The sequence below is a fragment of the Pistacia vera genome, unplaced genomic scaffold (genome assembly GCF_008641045.1).
Source record: "Pistacia vera cultivar Batoury unplaced genomic scaffold, PisVer_v2 Contig407, whole genome shotgun sequence".
Taxonomy (NCBI): domain Eukaryota; kingdom Viridiplantae; phylum Streptophyta; class Magnoliopsida; order Sapindales; family Anacardiaceae; genus Pistacia; species Pistacia vera.
In genome coordinates this window covers 344,729-365,694 of record NW_022196232.1, presented here as the reverse complement: position 1 = coordinate 365,694, position 20,966 = coordinate 344,729, and the positions used below count along the sequence as shown (strand labels likewise).

The 20,966-nt window shown below is 33.6% G+C and overlaps 1 protein-coding gene across 1 annotated transcript; it reads right to left on the bottom strand.

The window, feature by feature from the left end:
- Nucleotides 1-16,349: 16,349 nt before the first annotated feature.
- Nucleotides 16,350-20,325, bottom strand: LOC116142308 (probable carboxylesterase 15). The gene is made up of 2 exons (XM_031427737.1): nt 19,575-20,325; nt 16,350-16,909 (listed from the first exon to the last, which is right to left on the bottom strand). Exons 1-2 carry the CDS (start codon nt 20,273-20,275, stop codon nt 16,600-16,602), a joined length of 1,011 nt encoding a protein of 336 aa, XP_031283597.1. The 5' UTR covers nt 20,276-20,325; the 3' UTR covers nt 16,350-16,599.
- Between the last annotated feature and the right edge of the window lie 641 nt (nt 20,326-20,966).

Here is a 20,966-nt window from a genome sequence, read left to right as displayed (position 1 = left end):
TCCATGGTTGTGAATGGTTGGACAAGCCCGGTTATTGTTGAAAATGAAGTGTCTAAACCAATACTTGTTGATAGTTAGACTACTGATGAAATAACTATCGCTAATTATAACTCTAATGCCTTTCATGCCCTTTTTAATGCTGTTAATGTGAACAAAATGAAAGTCATAGCTGATTGTGAGCTTGCTAAAGATGCTTGGGATAGGCTTTAAGTCAAGAATGAAGGAATTAGTGTTGTTAAAAGAAATAGGCTTAGAAGACTTGTCACTGATTTTGAAAATTTGAATATGGAAGAAGATGAGACTATAACTGATTTTTATGGTAGAGTTTGTGATATTTCTAATGAATGTTTTGCTTTAGGAAGAATATGTATTACTGTTGAACTTGTCAGGAAAGTGCTTTGCTCTTTGCCCCAGAGATTTATGTCAAAGGTCACCACCATTGAGGAATGCCGAGATTTGGATGCTATGGACATTGATGAAGTCATTGGCTCTTTCCAAACCTATGAGTTGAATCTACAATGATGGGAAAACAAAAATCGAGTAAAGGTTTGGCTCTCAAACATAAGGTTGATTCTGATCCTTTTGATGACTATGATTTAAGCTATTTGGATGGTGAAAATTGTGCTTTACTTACAAAGAATTTTTCAAAGTTTTTAAAGAAAAACATAAAAAAGCCTCATAATAGTGGTTATGGCCGAAAACCTTTTGTGAAAAAGCCTTATGACCATCAAAACCCTGGTACCTTTACAAAGAAATTTTCAAAAGATAAAGAAAAGAAAAATAAAGGTATCAAGTGTTTTGAATGTGAGGGTTTCAGGCACATACAATCTGAGTGTGCTAACACACTGAAAAGGAAGAAAGGTAAAGCCATGGCTGCCACTTTGAGTGAGAGTGAGCATGATGATTCCGGTGATGATGAGAATGTTATAGCCTTCACTGTGAATCAAGAAGATGATAAGAATGAAGTTTTGGACGATAATAAAGATATCTATGCTGAGCAATAAGAAGCATATGATAAGATATATGACCAATGGCAATGAGAATGTTTTAGCCTTCATTGTGAACCAAGAAGATTGTAAGAGTGAAGTTTCGGATGACACTGAAGATATCTATGATGAGCAACAAGAAGCATATGATAAGATGTATGACCAATGGCTAAAGGTTGTGAAAAAGTTACAATCTCTTGGTATTGAGAATGCTTCCTTGTTGAAACAAAAGAAAGTCTTGTCAAAATTGTTATGCTTACTGCTGAACTAACTAAGGCTAAGGCCATTATTGATAAGTTGAATGTAGGTTCTCTTAAGCTTGATGAAGTGCTTGGTCAAGGAAAATCTTTCAAAGATCGATGTGGTTTGGGATTCAGTCCTAATGCTGGCACATCGCAAGTCGGTGCTAACATGTTTGTGAAAGCCACCGGAACTCCTGCTGAAGGAATTTCTATGAGACAGGTTACAAAGGATCAAAATTCATTCCTATTTGTCATTTTTGTAACAAGAAAGGTCACATCAGACCCAAATGCGTCAGATTCATTGCTTATTTGAAGAAAGTTTTTAAGAACCGTAGTTTTGTTGCTAATGTAATCATAATACTAACAATAGTTCTTCTTCCAAGAGAGTTTGGAAACCTAAGGCAGATATGAGTTGTTTTGTGTCTCATACTTCTTTGCTTGCATTTCAAAATGATCTTTGGTATCTAGACAATGGTTGTTCAAGGCATATGACAGGTAATAAATCTCTCTTGAATGAACTTGAATTGGCTAATAGTGGACATGTCACTTATAGAGATGGGAAGAAAGGTAAAAATTTTGACAAAGGATCAATTGTGCTTCCTGATTTTCCAGTTGGGAATGGTGTCTTACTTGTTGATGGTTTGAAAGCTATCTTGATTAGTATTAGTCAAATTTGTGACAAAGATTTTGTGGTTCAATTCTCAAAGAACAAGTGTCAAATCTTGAATGGTAAAGGTGTTTCTCTACTTGAGGGAAAAAGGTCAAATGACAATTGTTACTTGCTTTCTAACCGTGTGTCATGTTTTAGTTTAAAAACAGATTTCACTAACTTGTGGCATGAGAAGCTTGGTCACATGAACTTCAAGGACTTAGTAAGACTCTCAAAGAAGGAAGTAGTTAAAGGACTACCAAAACTTGAATTTCTAAAAGGTAATATGTGTGGTCCATGTCAACATGGTAAGCAAACGGATATCTCATAAAACTTTGTCAAACCTCAATACCTCATGTATTTTGGAATTTCTCCATATGGATGTAATGGGTCCTATGCAAGTTGAAAGTTTGGGAGGTAAGAGGTATGTGTTTGTTTGTGCTGATGATTTTTCAAGGTATGCTTAGGTTGATTTTTTGCATGAGAAATATGATTCTTTCAATGCATGTTAGACCGGTCGTCACGGTCACAAAATTAAACCTAAGTACCGTAGTTAGCGGTAAGCAGGGTCGAATCCACAGAGAGCAAGACTAACGACCTAATGTATATTTGAGTTAACGAAAGAGAAATTGGCAAAATGATTGATTAAAACTAAGGAAACTAATTACTTGCAGGAAATTAAAAGCATTTAATAAATTGCTAACTAAAACTCAATATTAAAAGCGTTGTCGCTACGGGTTCGGTTTGACTCAAGACCAACTCTCACAATTCCTCTCCTCGCTCTTCAATTTCCTAATCCTACAAGGCTAGGCAAATCAATAGAAATATCTCCCGGCAATCTAGGCATAATCTATCCTGTCTCCCCGTCGTCTTAGTTACAGATCGATTGGTTAAAGACTATCATTGACTAACCGAAAAATGCTAAACCCTTAAACACCACTAGTTGGTACAATGTTAACAAGTACAACCTATCAACCTGTATCATCCAATCAACTAATTACACAATAAATGCATTCCTAGTAGAAATGATATTAAACGCTACTACAACTTGATTGCAATCAGTACCGAAGCAATTTAAAGTCATAATCAACATTCAATAATCTCAAACCGACATTCAATTATGCGAAAAGTTATATATCAATAAACGTTCTCAATGGACATTATCAATTCAACACGTCGAGTATCAGAATAATATTAAAGTATCGCAAACAAACTGAAACGAAAACAAATATAATCTGAATACAAGAAACTTAACCAAATATCCAACATTCGGGCTCATCCAACTAGTCGAGAGCTGATGAGGAGATCAGTGGAGTCAATCTCGATCTCGCCTACACCGTAACGGACAACCGGGAACTCAGCCGCTCATGGTGGTGATGACGGAGGCTGAAACAGTGGAAACGGAGCTGATCATGGCGAAGAGGAGGTAACCGACAGCGATATGATGCGAAGAAGGGCCGAAAACGACCAACGGACAGCCCGGAATACGAACAGCCGCGGTTCGCCGGAAAACGTTAATTTTCCGGCGGGTCTCCGAAAAACGGTGGCGGAAATGGGATCCGAAGGTACCGATGGAAAGCTCTGGTGATGGGGAGTTCAGATCAGGTCCTGGGGAGGTGAGAAGTCGCCGGAAATGAGCAGGATCTGGCCTGGAAGATGAAGAGTCGCGGCAGCTAAATCGCGGATTTCGACGGTTTTCGCGGCGGCTGAAGCTAGGAAAGTGTAGATCCGGCTGTGGGGAAGGGAGATCGACCCTTGGGGAGCCGAATCGTGGCTGAAAAATGGCCAAAACTGGCCGGGAAGATGAAACGATGCGGTGGTGGAAGGCGAAGCGTCACAGTGTTGTGTGGCGTTTCACGGTGGCGGCTTGCGGTGGCTGATGACGGATCGATGCATGGGGAGATGAATCGTCGTCCGAGGGAGACGAAGGGTCGCCGAAAAACTGGGTGAACAGCCTCCCTGGAAAACGCGATCTGCACTTTTCTTTTATAGAATAATTTGTAAAATATCAGTTTAGTCCCTACACAATTGAAAAGTGACAAAATCAGCCCCTTAAAACATGACATTTTACCCCCTAAACAGCATAAATGAGACAAAATCACCCTTAATCCATAAACCACAACCTAATATCAACTCATATACTTTCCAAAATCATTCCAAACACATTAAATTCATAAGAAAAATATTAGGAAGCGATTTTCGTGAATAAATTCATAAATTCTTTAATTGTCTCAATATACTTCAACTTAATCACAAATGGGGTATTTTTATCACCAAAATAGAGTCACTTTCATGACTCTAACAATGCATTTTAGAAATTGGCTAAAAGGTTGCTTGTTGAAAAGAGTTCTAAAGCTACAAAGATTGTAAGAATTAGGAGTGACCACGGAAAGGATTCTGAGAATGCTGATTTTGCTAATTTTTGTGAATTATAGGGCATATTTCATGAATTTTCAGCACCAAAAACACCTCAACAAAATGGTGTTGTGGAAAGGAAAAACAGATGCTTCAAGAGATGGCTACGGTAATGCTTAATGCCAAAAAACTTCCTAAAAGACTTTGGGCAGAAGCTATTAATATGGTATGTCATATTTCCAACAGAGTTTGGCTTAGAAAAGTTACTGTTCAAACTCCCTATGAGCTGTGGAAAGGTAAGAAACCTAATCTCTTATGTTTTCATGTGTTTGGATGCTAATGTTGCATTTTGAATGATAGAGAGAACCTAGGTAAGTTTGATTTTAGGAGTGATGAAGGAATTTTTATTGGATATTCCTCCAATAGCCATGCATTTAGGATCTATAACGTGCATTCTGAAAAAGTCTTAGAATCCATTAATGTTGTGTTTAGTGATGCAAAAGATTTTTCAAAATATTCTCAAGAATGTGAAATTCAAGACATATCTGTTGCTCGTGTGCCCACACAAGATGGTGTGAACACTATTGAATCTCTTGAACCTAAACCTTCAACAAATGTGTTGTCACCTACTACTAGTGCTATAGCAATAGGATCTGCTCTTTGCAAAGAATCATCTACTGATTCATCATTGCAAAATGAGGGGAAAAGCTGGTTGTTAATCTTTCTGATGAAAACCTTCAAAGGAGAAATTAAAGAAGAAAAGATCCACCAACATGGGTTTAAAAAGCCTATTCACCTTCAACCGTGATAAGAGATCCAAATGAGGTAATGGTTACAAGAAGGAGAAGACAAAATGAAATTAACCATTTGTGTTATGTGTCTCTTGTAAAACCAAAGAATGTCAAACAAGCTTTGGAAGATGAAAATTGGATTGAGGCGATGCAAGAAGAACTGGAACAATTCAAAAGAAATGATGTGTGGATGCTTATACCAAGACCAGAGGGAATCAACATAATAGGTACCAAATGGGTTTTCAAAAATAAAACTGATGAGTTTGGTAATGTTGTCAGGAACAAAGCTAGGCTTGTAGCTCAAGGATATACTCAAGTTGAGGGAATCGACTATGATGAAACCTTCGCCCCAGTTGCTTGACTTGAATCAATCTGGTTGTTGTTGTTTGTTGCCTATTGCCTCAAGATCAAATTATTCCAAATGGATGTCAAAAGTGTCTTCTTAAATGGAATGCTTACCAAAGAAGTGTATATTGAACAACCAATTGGCTTCTAAGACCCTCACAAACCTAATCATGTATTCAGATTGAAGAAAGCTCTCTATGGTTTTGAAACAAGCCCCATGGGCCTGGTATGAAAGGTTGACAACTTTCTTTCTTGAGCATAACTATGAACGAGGTGATGCCAACAAAACCCTTTTCATTAAGCATGCTAACAATGAAATCATATGTGCGCAGATTTACGTTGATGATATTGTGTTTGGTTCTACATCTCATTCACATGCTCTTGAATTCATTAGTCTGATGAAAAATGAGTTTGAGATGAGTATGGTAGGGGAATTGAATATGTTTCTTGGTCTTCAAATTAAACAAATGAATAATGGAATGTTTGTTTCCCAATCAAAGTATGCTACAAACATATTGAAAATATTTTGTCTTGAGAATGCAAAGCATGCCAGAACCCCTATGAGTGCTACCCTAGAGCTGTGCAAAGATGAACATGGTAAAAAGGTAGACAACAAGTTGTACCAAAGCATGATTGGAAGTCTTCTTTACTTAACTACAAGCCGGCTTGATATTTGTTTTAGTGCTGGTGTTTGTGCTAGGTTTCAAAGTAATCCATCTGAGTTGCACCTGAATGTAGTAAAAAGAATCATGAAATATGTTTCAAGTACGTGTTACTTTGGCCTTTGGTACTCATTTGATTCTAGCAATTGTTTGGTTGGATATAGTGATGCAGATTGTTCAAGGGTGTGTTCCCTGCATGAAGAAGGTCCAAAGAGTTCCTACACGTTAAAGATTCTGAGTGTGGTGCTAAGTGTAAAGTTGAACAGGGAGTTCTTTTTACTGTAACTTAGATCAGTTTTGAACTGTATCTTATAATGTGTTTTTAACTTAATGGATTGCTTTGATTTGGACAAAGTCTCATGGATGTAGGCTAAAAGTAGATTTAGCCGAACCATGTGTATGGTTGTGTTCTTTACTTTCTGCACTTATGTTTACTGTGGTTAAAAACTAGAAATCTCTTAATCAACTTGGTAATATTCCACTACATGTTAAAATGGGTAATCCAAAACCAATCTCCAACAAAAACAATTGGCAATTGTCTGTGGCTTCACATCAATTAACCATGCATAAACTGTATTTACAGTTCTATCCAAGGCACTTATCTTTGTTGCTTCCAAAACACAATTTTATATCCGTTTCAAAAGTAGGCAATTGAAGTGTTAAATTGAAATCTTATTACTACTAAAATATGAATTAAAATCACAATATTGTACTACTAAAACATGAATTATAAAATAAGAAATCAAAATATTAATTTTTGTAACTACAGCTCTATTAAATTATAACCTTCTTATAGTAATAAAATTAATTGGTCCTACCATTATAACTATAGAGAGGTTTTACCGTATATATAAGCTTTTCTTTCATCTTTTCCTTAACAAAACATAACACTTTCTCTGTCATTTATAAGGTGATTGACAATTTACACCTCCTAAAAGTGTCCACAATAGCTCTTTACCCCTTGAGAGTTTGGAAATAGCCACTTACACCCCCTAATGTCTATTTTTGCCATTAAGATGGACAGAGAAAAGGGTAAAACCACCATTTCACTTTGATTATTCATTGATAAAATTGTTATACACACGACTCCAACCAGTGATGTCAAAAATTAAAACTCAACACTTTGAACACTTGACTAAAAGCGTCAATTCAAATGCTTTAAAACATTATATTATATAATAAATAAAACAAAATATGAAAAATATAAATTTAATATATTTAAGATTCCTATAAAAATATTTTATTAAAAGTAATAGTAAATAATATTTTTTTACAGAAATTAAATAATATTACAAAACTATAAATTTTCTAAAAATAAATTTTGCATGGTAAATTTAACAAACTTTAAAAGAAATTTAAATATACTTTAATATAAGTTTTAAATAAAAATTAAAAACATAAATTAAATATTTTTTTCCTATCTTATTTTGTTTTATTGTTTATACAGTTTTTTTTGAAACACATTTAAATTTAATTTCTTTACCACAGTGGTTTAGCTGTCATTCTTGAGACGATAGGTTCAACTCTCCTTAGCATTCTAAAAAGATGACAATTTTTCAGGGAAAATTGGCCAAATCATGGGTAAATTTGTAATTGAACTGGTCAAACTTGGTCTTCCATCCATTTTAACCCCAAAAATAGATGACAGGGGTGTAAGTGGCTATTTTCAAACTTTCTGGGGGCAGAGGGCCGTGGATACTTTAAGGGCGTGTATTCCAATGACCGGTCATTTATATGATAGAATTATATTAAATAACAATTATTGTGTTTATTGAGAATTGGAATGTATTGTCGGTTTAACTTTTTATAATATAGGCCAAACGAGATACACCTACCCAAGGTTTGGAGAAACGACGACTGGTACCTAAAAGGTTTCAAAATGATAAATAGGTACCTTTTATTAGTGAAAAGACTAGAATGCCCTTTGAGAAATATTTGTCTATTTTTTAATTACGTTTAAACCCCTTAAGTTTATTAATTTCATCAAATACCCCTAGAAAAGGTTTAAAAATTAACAAAAACACCCCCACCCACCCATGCTTGCCAGATTCTGACGGCCACCGCCGGTGGTAGCCGAAATCTATCACAACGGTCTACGTCACACTGTAAATGACCGGTAGTTCACCGACCTAGCCTTTTCCGGCCAGATCCATAGTGGATCTGGCCGGAAAAGGCCAGATCTGACGTGAAAATGCCAGATCTGGCCGGAAATTAACGGCCAAAGAAATGGCCGTCATTGCCTATCAACGATGGCAAATCTTGGCCATCGTTGACAGACAACGACGGCCATTTCTTTGGCCGTCACTTTCCGGCCAGATCTGGCCTTTTCCCGTCACTTTCTGGCCAGATCTTGCCTTTTCACGTCAGATCTGGCCTTTTCCGGCCAGATCCACTGTGGATCTGGCTGGAAAAGGTCATATCAACGTCTTACCCACCAGATCCGACCAATCTGTGGTGTAACACAATTTTTCGGCAGATTCCGGCGGTGGTGGCCGGAATCTGGCACTGCCGGTGGTGGGGGTGTTTTTGTTATTTTATAAAAATTTTATGTATTGGGGTATTTAGTTAAATTATCAAACCTAGGAGGTTTTTAAAATATTTTCAAAACTAAAATAACAAATTTTAAGGGCATTTTAGTCTTTTCACCATTAAAAATGTAACTATTTGTCTTTTTGAAACTTTTTGGGTACCAGTCTGTCGTTTCTCCAAACCTTGGGTAGGTGTATGTCGCTTGGCCTATAATATATTCAAATAGGATAAGATATTTAATTAAATAGTATGGAATTCTGTTTAATATATTTTTGAAAAATATTTGTTAATTTAACTAAACACCTCACAGAATAAAAGTTTATAAATTAATAAAAATATCCTCACTCACCCAATTTATTACCGACAATCGACCATCACTGTTAGACGATGGCTAGAAGTTACTAAAATAATACATGATTGATTGGATTTGACCAATCATGTGTCAATATGACCTTTTTCGACAAGATTCATATCGAAAACGACTCGATCTACGGCCAAATATCTGGTCTTTGACAATAGTCATATCTTAACCATCATTGACGGTCAAACAATGACTAGAAATTTGGCCGTCAATGATAGCAGTGATGGTCGGTTGTCGGCAATTAATTGGGTGGAGATTCCATGACTACAACGAAAAATTAACATTAATTTTCCAGAGTTGACTCAAGTGAAGAAGAAGCGTCATAGAAAGGAATATATGTTTCCGCAGTTCTTTCTTTTTTTTAAATTTTTTTTTTTTTTCAGTCATCGTACCTAAAAGTTTATGCTATAACTGAGAGTCAATGTTACATTAGCACAATAAATAGCATGAATTTTGAAGTGAAATCTATGTATTTCTGAAACCTTGAGATAGTCATTTAATAATTAGCCTAAATCTAACCATCTGATTTGAGATTTTTTAAATTTTAAGGTAAATAATTGCCTAAATTATTCAGCAAATGAACAAACTGTTATATCTACATTTACATGAAACCCTTAACTTTTAATGTACAAAGAAAATGATCATACCTTCTGATTCTGCGTGTGAAGAGAAAGTAATAACCGAATAATGAGTTATATCACCTGATTTCTGTAGCTTCTTTCTTTGAGCTCCTTAGAAATTCACGAGCATGTATAAGCATTTTGTGTAGTAGACAGTGTACTTATACTATGGACAATAACGATAGATTATGGTTTTTTTCCCGGCAAAATGTGTCAGCACGAGGGCAATACATTGGGTCCTTTATTGAGTACATTAAAGGAAATTAATGAGGAAGTAATTGCATGTTAAATGCAATTTTAGTCGATCACAATCACAAGAAGTTCAGGAATTGCCTTAAGCCTAGGGGACAACACTACCAAAAAATGTTAAGATACCATTATTGAAATCTGTCAACATTATTTTTTACTGAAAAAACTGATCTTCGGTGGTTGGACGGTCAATTGAGTTTCTTAGGTGTATTATTCAAAAGCTTTTAAATTCGATTTTCCAAAGTTACTAATAAAGGTGACCATTGTAAGATTATTCGGTCATTTATTTCAGCCTTCAAGGCCTTGGAGGATTAGTTGAGATACGCGCAAACTAGTCTGAACACCTCTAATTATCAAAAAAAAAAAAAAAATTACTGAAAAAGTATTTTATATAAAGTAACTTAGTAATCTCTTAATATAAATTATAAATCACCTAGAATTTTTTATGTTTTTTTGTTTAATATGTCAGTGAAATGCATGTTTGATTTATGATTCAAAAATAGTTTTAAAAAACTAAAATAGGATTCAAATTTTAGTTATATCTTATATTTTTAATATTTGGAAATGTATTTCATATGATTTTTAAACATTTTTATCGGATTAAAAATAATAGAAAACTATTAAAACGGTATTTAATCATTTTTTTATTTGTACTTGTTTTTAAGATTGTATCTGAAAACTGTTTTTTGAAATATTTCAAATCATTTCTATAAAGTTTTTGTATCCCTTGTTTTTTAATTTAAAACAAAAAACTAAATCTAAATTCTATATCAAATAGGCCATTAATTATTATCTTTCTCTAGTTATTATTAAGATCTGGAGTGAAATTTTGGAGATAACGTTGTTAGTTTCTGAAATTAAAACAGAGTGATTTTGCATTTAATCAGTATATATATAATTTTTTTTATTAGTTTTCTTTTCTTTTTTATATGATGTGTTGGGTCCAAGCTACTTTAATAATATAGCTACTTTAATCATACTGTATCATTAGCATTTTTTTTTTTTTTTTTTTGTGATGGAGGGTGTCCAGGTCAGTTTACGTGCATCTCAACTAATTCTTCGGGACCCTGAAGTTGATAGTCGAATAAATCTCTTCAGTGATCACTCCTAGTATCAACCTAAGTGAATCAAACTAGGACCTCTTAAGTAATACACTTAAGAGTCCTAGTTTACCGTTGGATCACCCTTCTTGTTGATATGATGTGATCATCTCATTTGTTGTGAAGATTTTAGGCAATTTTATTTAATAATAGCTCAGATATGGTCTGAAAACTTGTGTACGTAACCTCATTACGTGTCATGTGCATTTCATTGAGCAAAAAAGGAAATACCTCTAGCCTATGTGTAACTATACATATATGTTAATATGTGTGATTCAAATAAATTAATGATAAGTTTACGATATGCTATCTGTATTAGATAAACATGCTTATAGTTTATGATGTTAGATAAGATCCTCTTTACATGGATAGTCAAGTGGTTCGATAAAGACTATTGAGTATATTATTCAAGGGGTCTTGAATTTGAATTTCTTCTCGATTGTTAATAGATGTAGTCAAGAACTCTTGCCCTCTGGTAGTTCTAGGATCCCAAAAGATTAGTTGAGATATACATATATAAGCTAGCTTGGACACTCTCAATCATTAAAAATAAATAAATAAATAAATAAAACCTTCTTGCTCCATGATGGCTTCATAATAGCTATTCGTATAAGATTCACTTTTAATTCATGAATCGAAAGTTACATTTGAATACATTAAAAATTATAAGTTAGAATAATTATAGAAAGTTAAAATAGTAGCTATATCTTCATAATAGTTTAATGCACAGGACAAGCCAGTTCCATCCAATTAGTCAAGGGTAACTAGCTGGAATGGTTGCCTTCCAGGCAAAATGTGTCAGCACCTGGGTAATAAAATGGGTCCTTTATTCAGTAACTTAAGGAGATGAGGAAGGAACTGCATGTTAAATTCAATTTTAGTCGATCACAATGACAAGAAGTTCAGGAATTGCCTTAAGCCTAGTGGGTTACACTACCAAAAAAGGTCCATCCTCCGACTATACCCCAACCCCAACTTAGAATGCACCAATATATGGATGTGTTCTCTGACATTAATTTCTTGATTTGAGTTTTTACCTGAACAAATAAAAACTTGTGATTGGTATTTTATTACACACTATAATATATATCATGAAGTTGGTGGCTTCGTAGTGCTTCATTTTGTTGAGAAACTAATTTATCTTTGTAGTCCCACATTAGGATTACGCCAAAACATAATGTGGAAGACAAAAGATATTATGATACTCGTTTTGTAATATACTTTTAAATTAATGTTCTATGTCATTTATTAATCTTCACCTTTGTTGTTTATTGATCCGATAATTAAAAATGAATGCAAACCTTCTCAAATAATACCATATAAATAACCTTCATCTATAAATTTTTAAATACAATTTGATAAATAAACCACACATATTGACAATAACACCATACAACATAGAAAATAGTAATCACAATAGTTGTTCAATATACGAAGATAAATAAAATCAAAATACCACATTGATAGAATTTGAGGTAGGCTTAACTCCTCATCCAATAAGGTCTTGTTGAATAGGGAGAAGTCGGTGTGGGACCATATGTTAGGTCATGTCTGTTATTGGAGGTAGTTATCGACTCTAACTCCTCACCCGCTGGTCAAGCACTCAGCTCAACTAAATATGGGTTCTGATATCATGATAGAATTTGAGATTAGCTTGACTCTTCACCTAATAAGGCCTTATTGGATGGGAGGATTATCCTCTCTTATAAACTAGTAGGCTTGAGCGTGCCTAGTCGGTGTGGAACTTCAACACTCCCCCTCACAGTCAAACCCATATATTGGGTCATGTCTGTTTATTGAAGGTAGTTATCGACTCCAACTCCTCATCCGCTGGTCAAACACTTAGCTCAATTGAATCTGGACTCTGATACCATGATAGAATTTGAGGTAGGCTTGACTCCTCACCCAATAAGGTCTTGTTGAATGTGAGAATTACCCTCTCTTATAAACTAGTAGGCTTGAGTGTGCCTAGTCGATGTGAAACCCCAACACAGATCACTTCGTACAATCCTACCCTTTTAATTAAAGATGTGAACAAATTATTTAGAACTCTTAAAATCGTACAATCTTGATTCTTACAGAGAACCAAATGAAATTCAATCGATCCTTCTACATATTTTGTAACATCGAAAATATTTGTCGAGGCAATTAATAATCCTTTTTCAAACAAAAATGGTGTCGCGGAATTAGGTGTTTAAGTCACAACTCCAATGTGCATCGGAGTAATTCCACTATCAACTTCGACGCCCATAAACGTCGCATCAATGTGTTTTAAATGTACAGACAGCCTGGGTGGATTTTGGATCCAAAGAGATGGGTTCTTGGTTCTCAGGCGTTAACTTGCAAGCAAAATGCCATAGAGAAACAAATGCATCTATCCTTTGGCTCTCTAGCTATAAATGTAAACAGTCTTACAACCTGAATCTTTTACAGATTTTGGCAAGGAAGTGTAAAGAATGTGGGTGGCTTAGTTGATAATCTCCTTGAGAGATTTATCTCAATATAGGGAAGACAAACATGGGGACGCTTTGTGAGCAAAGGGGGTGGAGGTATTCTCAATATACTTATCATTTCCGTCGACAGAGCCTTAAGCCAAGTGGTTCCACATTTTGGAGCGCTGCTGAGAAGAATAATATCACTGGAGTGATGAGACATTAACTGTTGTTGAGCAAGTAAGGCATACTCTAGAATGGAAGCTCACACCAGAAGCCTTTGTAGACACAAAGATGATCTAAAAATCCCCAACCATTTACTCTGGGAAGAGATGAGATTGTATTTTTGTATATTTCAGGAGAGCTGACTTCTTCATTTGATGAGGTTCCTACCACGGCTTCAATGGTTGCAACATAAGTGTGAAATAGTAATGGTATTAAATATAATATTGAATCCTTACCTGGTAGTTTATGTTTTTAGTTTGTAACGGCAATTTAATAAGACATCATAATTGAAGGTTACAAGTTGAACTTCCAACATTTCAATTGGATAAAAAAAATAATGAAAAAAATTCAAATTTCATGTAAAACCGTGCACAAACAATTTCAAAGTGTTAGTGTCAATTTTATACTTTAAAATATGTGTTTAATAAATATGAGTTGACGACTTTTTCCCACCCAACTAACGGTTTAAGGGCACTTTTTCACCTGTAAATTTTTAAAATATTATTTTATTACTCAAATTTATATTCCGATAATAAACAAAGAGTAAATTTGATCCAGACTATTAGGGTCTTTAAAGAGGGGAGGCCTATGAGTCTTTTAGTGGTGGAAGGTTGGATTTTGATCGTTAAGATTGATCAGAATTTGACTTGAAAGGGACAGCTGCGCAAACCCCAATCTCTCAATTGTCAGGGATTGGTAGGGTCGACCGGAGTAGGCTTTGAAGGGTTTTGGTAAGTGATGATTGGGGAAAAGAATGACGGTAATGTGGGATCGCAACGATATCGGAATCGGAAGCGGAATATAAATTTGGGTAATAAACTAATATTTTAAAAGTTTGAGCCTTTGTGAATGGGAAAGTGTCATTAAGCCATTATTTAGATGAGAAAAAATCGTTTACTATATATATATATACCCTATCTTGCAACTCGAAACATAAGACTCCTTGGTATAGCTAACTCTAATTGCTACTGTGTTTGCCATCTAACCACAAGAAGAGAGGTAAACTTAAATTTTGATACTAATACAGTTTTATTCATCTATTGCAATCTAATGGTTTAGATTGATTAGTTAGGATAAAAGAAATTAATTACTTATTAATTACCATCTTACAACCATTAAATTGTTGGGTGAGGATATTGTCACACAAATTTTTGTCATAGATTTGTAACACAAATTCATGATTATTGATTTAATGTAATTCAATGGTTTAAAAATTTCTTAATTGACATTAAAATTTAATAAACTCTTAACTTCTCATCCAAATCCATTAGATTATATTGATTCAATGACTATGAATTTGTGTCACCAACCAGTGCCAAAAATTTATGTTACAATAGGCTAACCCTAAATTTTTATAGATCAATAATCAAACAATTATATCAATATTTTAAATTAAAAATGTAAGTTGATAATATGACCCTTAATAATATTATTATTATTATAATACCCTAAAACATGGTCAATATTTAAGGTCCATTAAAAGAGGCTCCTTCACAAAAATAATTCACCATGGGCCTCTTCTAAAGGAATGGACTTTTGTTTTGGTTCTTGGGCCAACCAATTCATTCTTTTTTGGATGTCAAAAAAAATTTACCAAGAAAGAATGAGCAATCAAAATTTAGCTATTATGTAAATGTATAGTTCTAACCAAAAAAAATTGTAAATGTATAGTTTTAGACATCAAATATCTCAGTAAACCGAAATATTTATAAGATGAAACCTATTGTGGTGTCATTATATAATCCTAACCCCGTAATTATGGGAGAAGGAAAACATGAAAAAAAAAAAAAATTTCCTTTTAATTTTTGGTTTTTACAAAATTATGCATAATATTGAATATTCGTCGTTGTTTCTAACTTCCCAAATATTGCAAGGTTTAATAGAACTCTAGTTTCTGAGCTCAAGTTTGCAAAGCAATTTCAAGAATTTTTTTTTTTTTTTTTTTTTTTTTTGGGATCAACCCAGTAATTGCTTCTCCGGCAACTCGAAGACAAGACCTCCTGGATATAACTAATTTTAATAGCTAAAAGGCTTATCATCTGGCTATAAGAGGAGAGGTATTTTCAAGAAATTTTATTTTGCTCATAAAAAAAAAAAAATGATAATAACTAGTTGTTAATATTATTGATTTTATATTGATTTTAATAAGATTTAAGCATGAAACACAGAAAATTAGTGGTCAAATACCCAAAAAGGGAAATTTATCATGTCCCACTCTTTTGAAACCTCCAGAATTTACTGCAGATTCTTGGGGGCGTTTAATTGTTTAATTAATAATCTCATATAGTATAATGTATGGAATCTTGTTATATTCCATTCACTTGTGCTATAATGTGGATTTTGGACCTACCAAATCTTTTCAAAAGGTATATGATAAGAATTTTAAAAAATTCTAAAAAAGAAAAATTAGTTTGACTAGTCAATGTTTTGGTGTTAGAGATAAAATTAACATTTATTAGTTCAATATTGTTGAGAATTCTAAAATATTAGCCTAACTTTATCTAATTAGTGTCCATATTATGTGAACTAATTAATTAAAAATCTATTAATCAAAAGTTCTGTCAAGAAATTAAACTAGTTGTAATTTCAGGTGCCTTAGATTATGGTGTCTAATCTACCATTATTGGAGTGATTTTCACCCTTAATACATAGATTATGGTGTCCAATCTACCATTATTGGAGTGATTTTCTGCCTTTAATACATTGCACTCTCTAGGTAAATTGTCTTTTCAAAGCTTTTGTGATCATCAATCATCACAGAATTAGAAGTAATTAAGAACACAAATTTAAATTAAATTACACTAAAAAATTTAGTACACACCCATACTTTTGCATAATTAAACTAATTATGCATTTAAACATTATTTATCAAGCCTAATAAAGTTTAATAGTACACAACTGCAAACATACACCATCTCCAAAACCTGAAAATCATTATTGACACTAGTTTTGTGAACAATTAATTTTTCATAAATGAAAACCGTCATTCCTAGTTTACTTTTACCAACGGAAGCTATATTCTAATAGTGTTCCGAGAAGCGTAACTAACCAAATTAAGTTGAATTTTCATAAATGAACTTCTTAAGGATTTCCACAAACTTATTGGCAGGTTCTGAGTAAGGATCATCAGTGAAGAAGCCATGCTCCTCTCCTTCAAACTCAATGTAATTAATTTTCTTTCCCATTTCTTTCAACCTTTTTGCATAATCCTTAGCCCTATCTTTCAACAATTCACACTCACCAGCAACCACCAAAATAGGGTCAAGTTTCAGAGGTTCAAGGCTAGGGCTCCAGGGGCCAAATGGGTTGACACAAAAATGGTCTCGACTAGCTTCTCCATGTGGTAAACATAGCCTCCAAAACCTGAAAAAATCATAATATTGGATAACTTTATTATGAGGTTTTGGTTGAAAGTTTCTAATATTGGATAACTTGAAAAGTTTGAAAAGACCAGCTTCTTTTTTTAATGAAAAGACAAAGGAGAAGATAATTTATATTGGATGAAGCACTATCTCATGGTTTCAATTCGGGTGTTTGGAGAGAAGTCATATTATCATGGATTAGGCACTATCTTTGAATCAAAATTAATCATAATACTAATGATTTAACTTTTGGGTTATCAAGCTAATCATGCTATATAAGCAAAGAGATATTAAGATAAGGAGAAAAATAGAGAGAATAATATGCATTACACGTAACTATTTGATTGTGGTCGGATAGCAAGACTTTAGGTTACCCAGAGGTCTTGTATTCGAGTTCCAACAAGTGACCATTTACCATATTTGTGACTTACCAGATTCATTGGACTTGTAAGGTGTTCAATAGATCTCATGGATTAATCGAAGTATGCACAAACTATCATGGACATCCCAATCACCAACAATATATATATACACACACACACGTATAAATTTTTTATAATATCTTATGTATATAAATACAAGATTATTATATAATATCTTATGTATATAAATACAAGATTATTATATCAATTTAGTTTTCAAACATTCAATTTCATAACATTATACTAGTTTATTCAAAGAATTTATATGTGTATAATTAATAATAAGATTCGTAAAAGGAAAAAGAAAAAGAAAAAATAAACTATAAAGAGTTACGTATGTTATGAAGAGAGAATTAAAACAAGAATAATGTTACTTTTAACATATTTAGATAACATATTTAAACAAATTGATGCAATAATAATGTAATTTTCCCGTCTTCCATTAGAGAAATTAAGATTTAAAATCATAGATATAAATCAAATAATTAATATATAGTGAACATAAAAAGGGAAATATAAAGTGGGCATTGATTTTACAAAAGGTTCAAAAACGTGGCTGATTTTGGTTAATGATGAAAGAAGGGACGATTGAAGAGAAGCCAAGTGGTCTACAACACATTAAACATGAGAAAAATAGCTTTCATAACCTTTTTTATAACGGATACTACGGCGGCCTCCTCCTCATTTGGCCAGTTTTACTTGTCTTCTAGTTAACACTATCTCATATCAATCTTAACTCTAGATTCATCTAATAAAGTAGAGTATTTCTCTAAATCAAATATTGATGTTCTTTCTAATCCTAAGTTAATTATATAGACAGATTTGGGTATTTGAAAAAATCCTTATCAAAAATAGTTGATAGGGACGAGTCAAATGAAATGTGTGAAGTTTAGTTGAATGCCATTATTGATGACCCAACTAATAGTGCCAATCAACTAAGAGCAAGCATGCAAAAATGCAATATTAATTGTACACTAACTTTTTATTGATAAGATCTCGCACGTTGGATGTTTTATTAATTTTATAGTGGTCAAATTAAACTTTCTGAGTATGGAATTGATATGACATCAACCATATCCAATTATATTTTTTTTCTAACTTTATTTAAGTCAAATAATTAAATATAAATCAAAACTAGCTAATTATTTGAAAAAAAAATTATTAAAAAACCTCTACTAGGGTTTATAAAATCTAAAGACAAATAAAGGGATCACTTTATATATATATATATATACAGTGGCGGATCCAGTCACACCCTCAAATTTTTTTTTTTTAATATTAATATGTAAATTTATATATTTTAGCCCACCCTAAAAAAAAATATCAATGGACAAAAATAATAATGTATAATAAATTTTTATTTTGGCCCACCCTAAAAGAAATTCCTAGATGCGTTACTGTATATATATATAACCACGGTCTTGACTAACAACAATACTCAATGTTAGGTTATAATTTTATGAAAGTGGACACATGTGGGTAGCTAGTGGAAGAAACTTTATGTATATTGTATAAACCTAAGAAATTATAAATAATCTGATCCCTTTTTGTTAAATTGATGTGTGTGCAAATCAAACAACAAAGCCAAACGAAGTTTGATTTAATTTTTGAAGAAGATTAATTCAGTGAAAATATGACTCATGACACTTAACTCAAATTCACGTGAATGCATAGAATATTCATGTCTGGATCATCTCCAACTTGGAGACAAAGACAGAGATGTAACACTTCCATTATTATTATTTTGTTATCAGTGGTGTTCGAGTCAGTTTATGCACACCTCAACTAGTCCCTTAACCTAAAACAAGACTTCCAAAATAAGACAAGCCCTGCGGTAATGATAGACACCTCGACTAGTCTCTCGACCCAAAACAAGGTTTTCAAAACAGGGTAAACCCTGCGGTCCGTAACTAACAATATTAACAACTGTTCTTGTTATTCGAATCTGAGACCACAAGGGGAGCAAACCCTTTGACTCCAAGCCTTTACTACTCAGCCAATCCATTATTGGTTATAACACTTCCATTATTACCTTAAAAAACTTACGTATTATAACTATATGGGTCATTATATATATACATCAATTTTTGACTAAATTTAATGACTCCGAACTCAAATTCTCACTAACAACAGTTAAATTTTGTATCTGAGAATTGAACGAAAGTTCACAAACCCAATTACGATGAGTGAACTTTTCGTCAGTTAAGTTCGAAATTAAGAATTTAATGAAGAACAAGCACTTACATGTCAAGTAAATCCAGATTCAGAACAGTCTCACTGGGTCCTTCCTCAGACTTGGTTCTATCAACCCCACCAAAAAATGGCGCCAACAGCACATAACCTCGAACTCGAACCGGATCAAACCCGGCCGAATCGGAACCGACCCGAACCGCCAAGTGGTGCGCGATATTTCCCCCTGAAGAATCGCCAACAACAAAAACTCGGTCAAAGTCAACCTCGCTAATTTTGAACCATGCAGCATCTCCACCACACTCATAATCCTCTTTACTCAAGCCCATAGCCTTCCTTTGCAGCCATTTCACGGCGTTGAAAGCGTCCTCCATAGCCCCCGGAAGCCGCCGTTCAGGCGCCAGCCGGTAGTCTATGGAAACCACAAGAACTTTTAGAGTAGAAGCTAAACGTATGCAAGAATTGTGAGAGTTTGACCACGAAAATGAGCCAACGCAAAACCCTCCGCCATGAATGAAAAAAATTACAGGAAATCTAGGGTTTGGATTTCCGGAAATGGGTTTGTAAACACGAAGTTTGAGTTCATTTTTCGGGTCGTATAAATAATCTTTGTATTGTACGGATTCATCTTCGACGTAAGAGGCTTTAAACTTGGTGTCATTGCACCTCAAAACGGTGCCGTTATTGTAGAGTTTTACGGCTCCCATGCAGTCTTCTATTACGTAAGGTTTAGGGAAGTCAGGGAGAGAACCCATTGGTGTGGTTGGTGGAGAGGTTGTGGTTGTTTTTGTGAGGAAGGTGTAGAGAGATATATATTTATATAGGGGAGGAAGGGGGAAAAGTGTTAATGTTATGGCACTAGCATATACGTGTGTTGATGGTCATGGGGTTTATCTTATCGTTTTGAATATGGACCATAGATGAAGAGCATAATTGGTGGCCATGTTAATGTTTAATTGATAATTATTAAATATGTGGAAGATTGAAGATTTTAGTTTGCTTAATTATGATATGTAATTTGGCTTAGAGATACTATCATTTAGTCTTTGAATTTAAAAAAAAAAAAAAAAAAGGATAGATATTATAGTTCTTTTTTTTTTTTTAATGGTCGATGGTGTCTGACAAGTTTACACGCACTTCAACTAATCTTTCAGGACCCTGAAATTATCAACCGGATAAGAGCTTAAAAGTAAAAGATATTAGAGTTCTATTAATAAACATTTTGAAAATATCATGAAAAAATACACACTTTATTGATAAAAAGATGTCTCTTCACTGATGAACTTGTGGGTTTGTGTCATTTTTTCTTTATGTTTTTTTTTTTTAAAACAATAATACAACATATCCTGAAAATTATCCCTAAATTTGTATCATCATTAGATATTATATTGACATGTAATGAAGTGATGAATTCGTACAATGATATAACATATCAAATAGGATGAC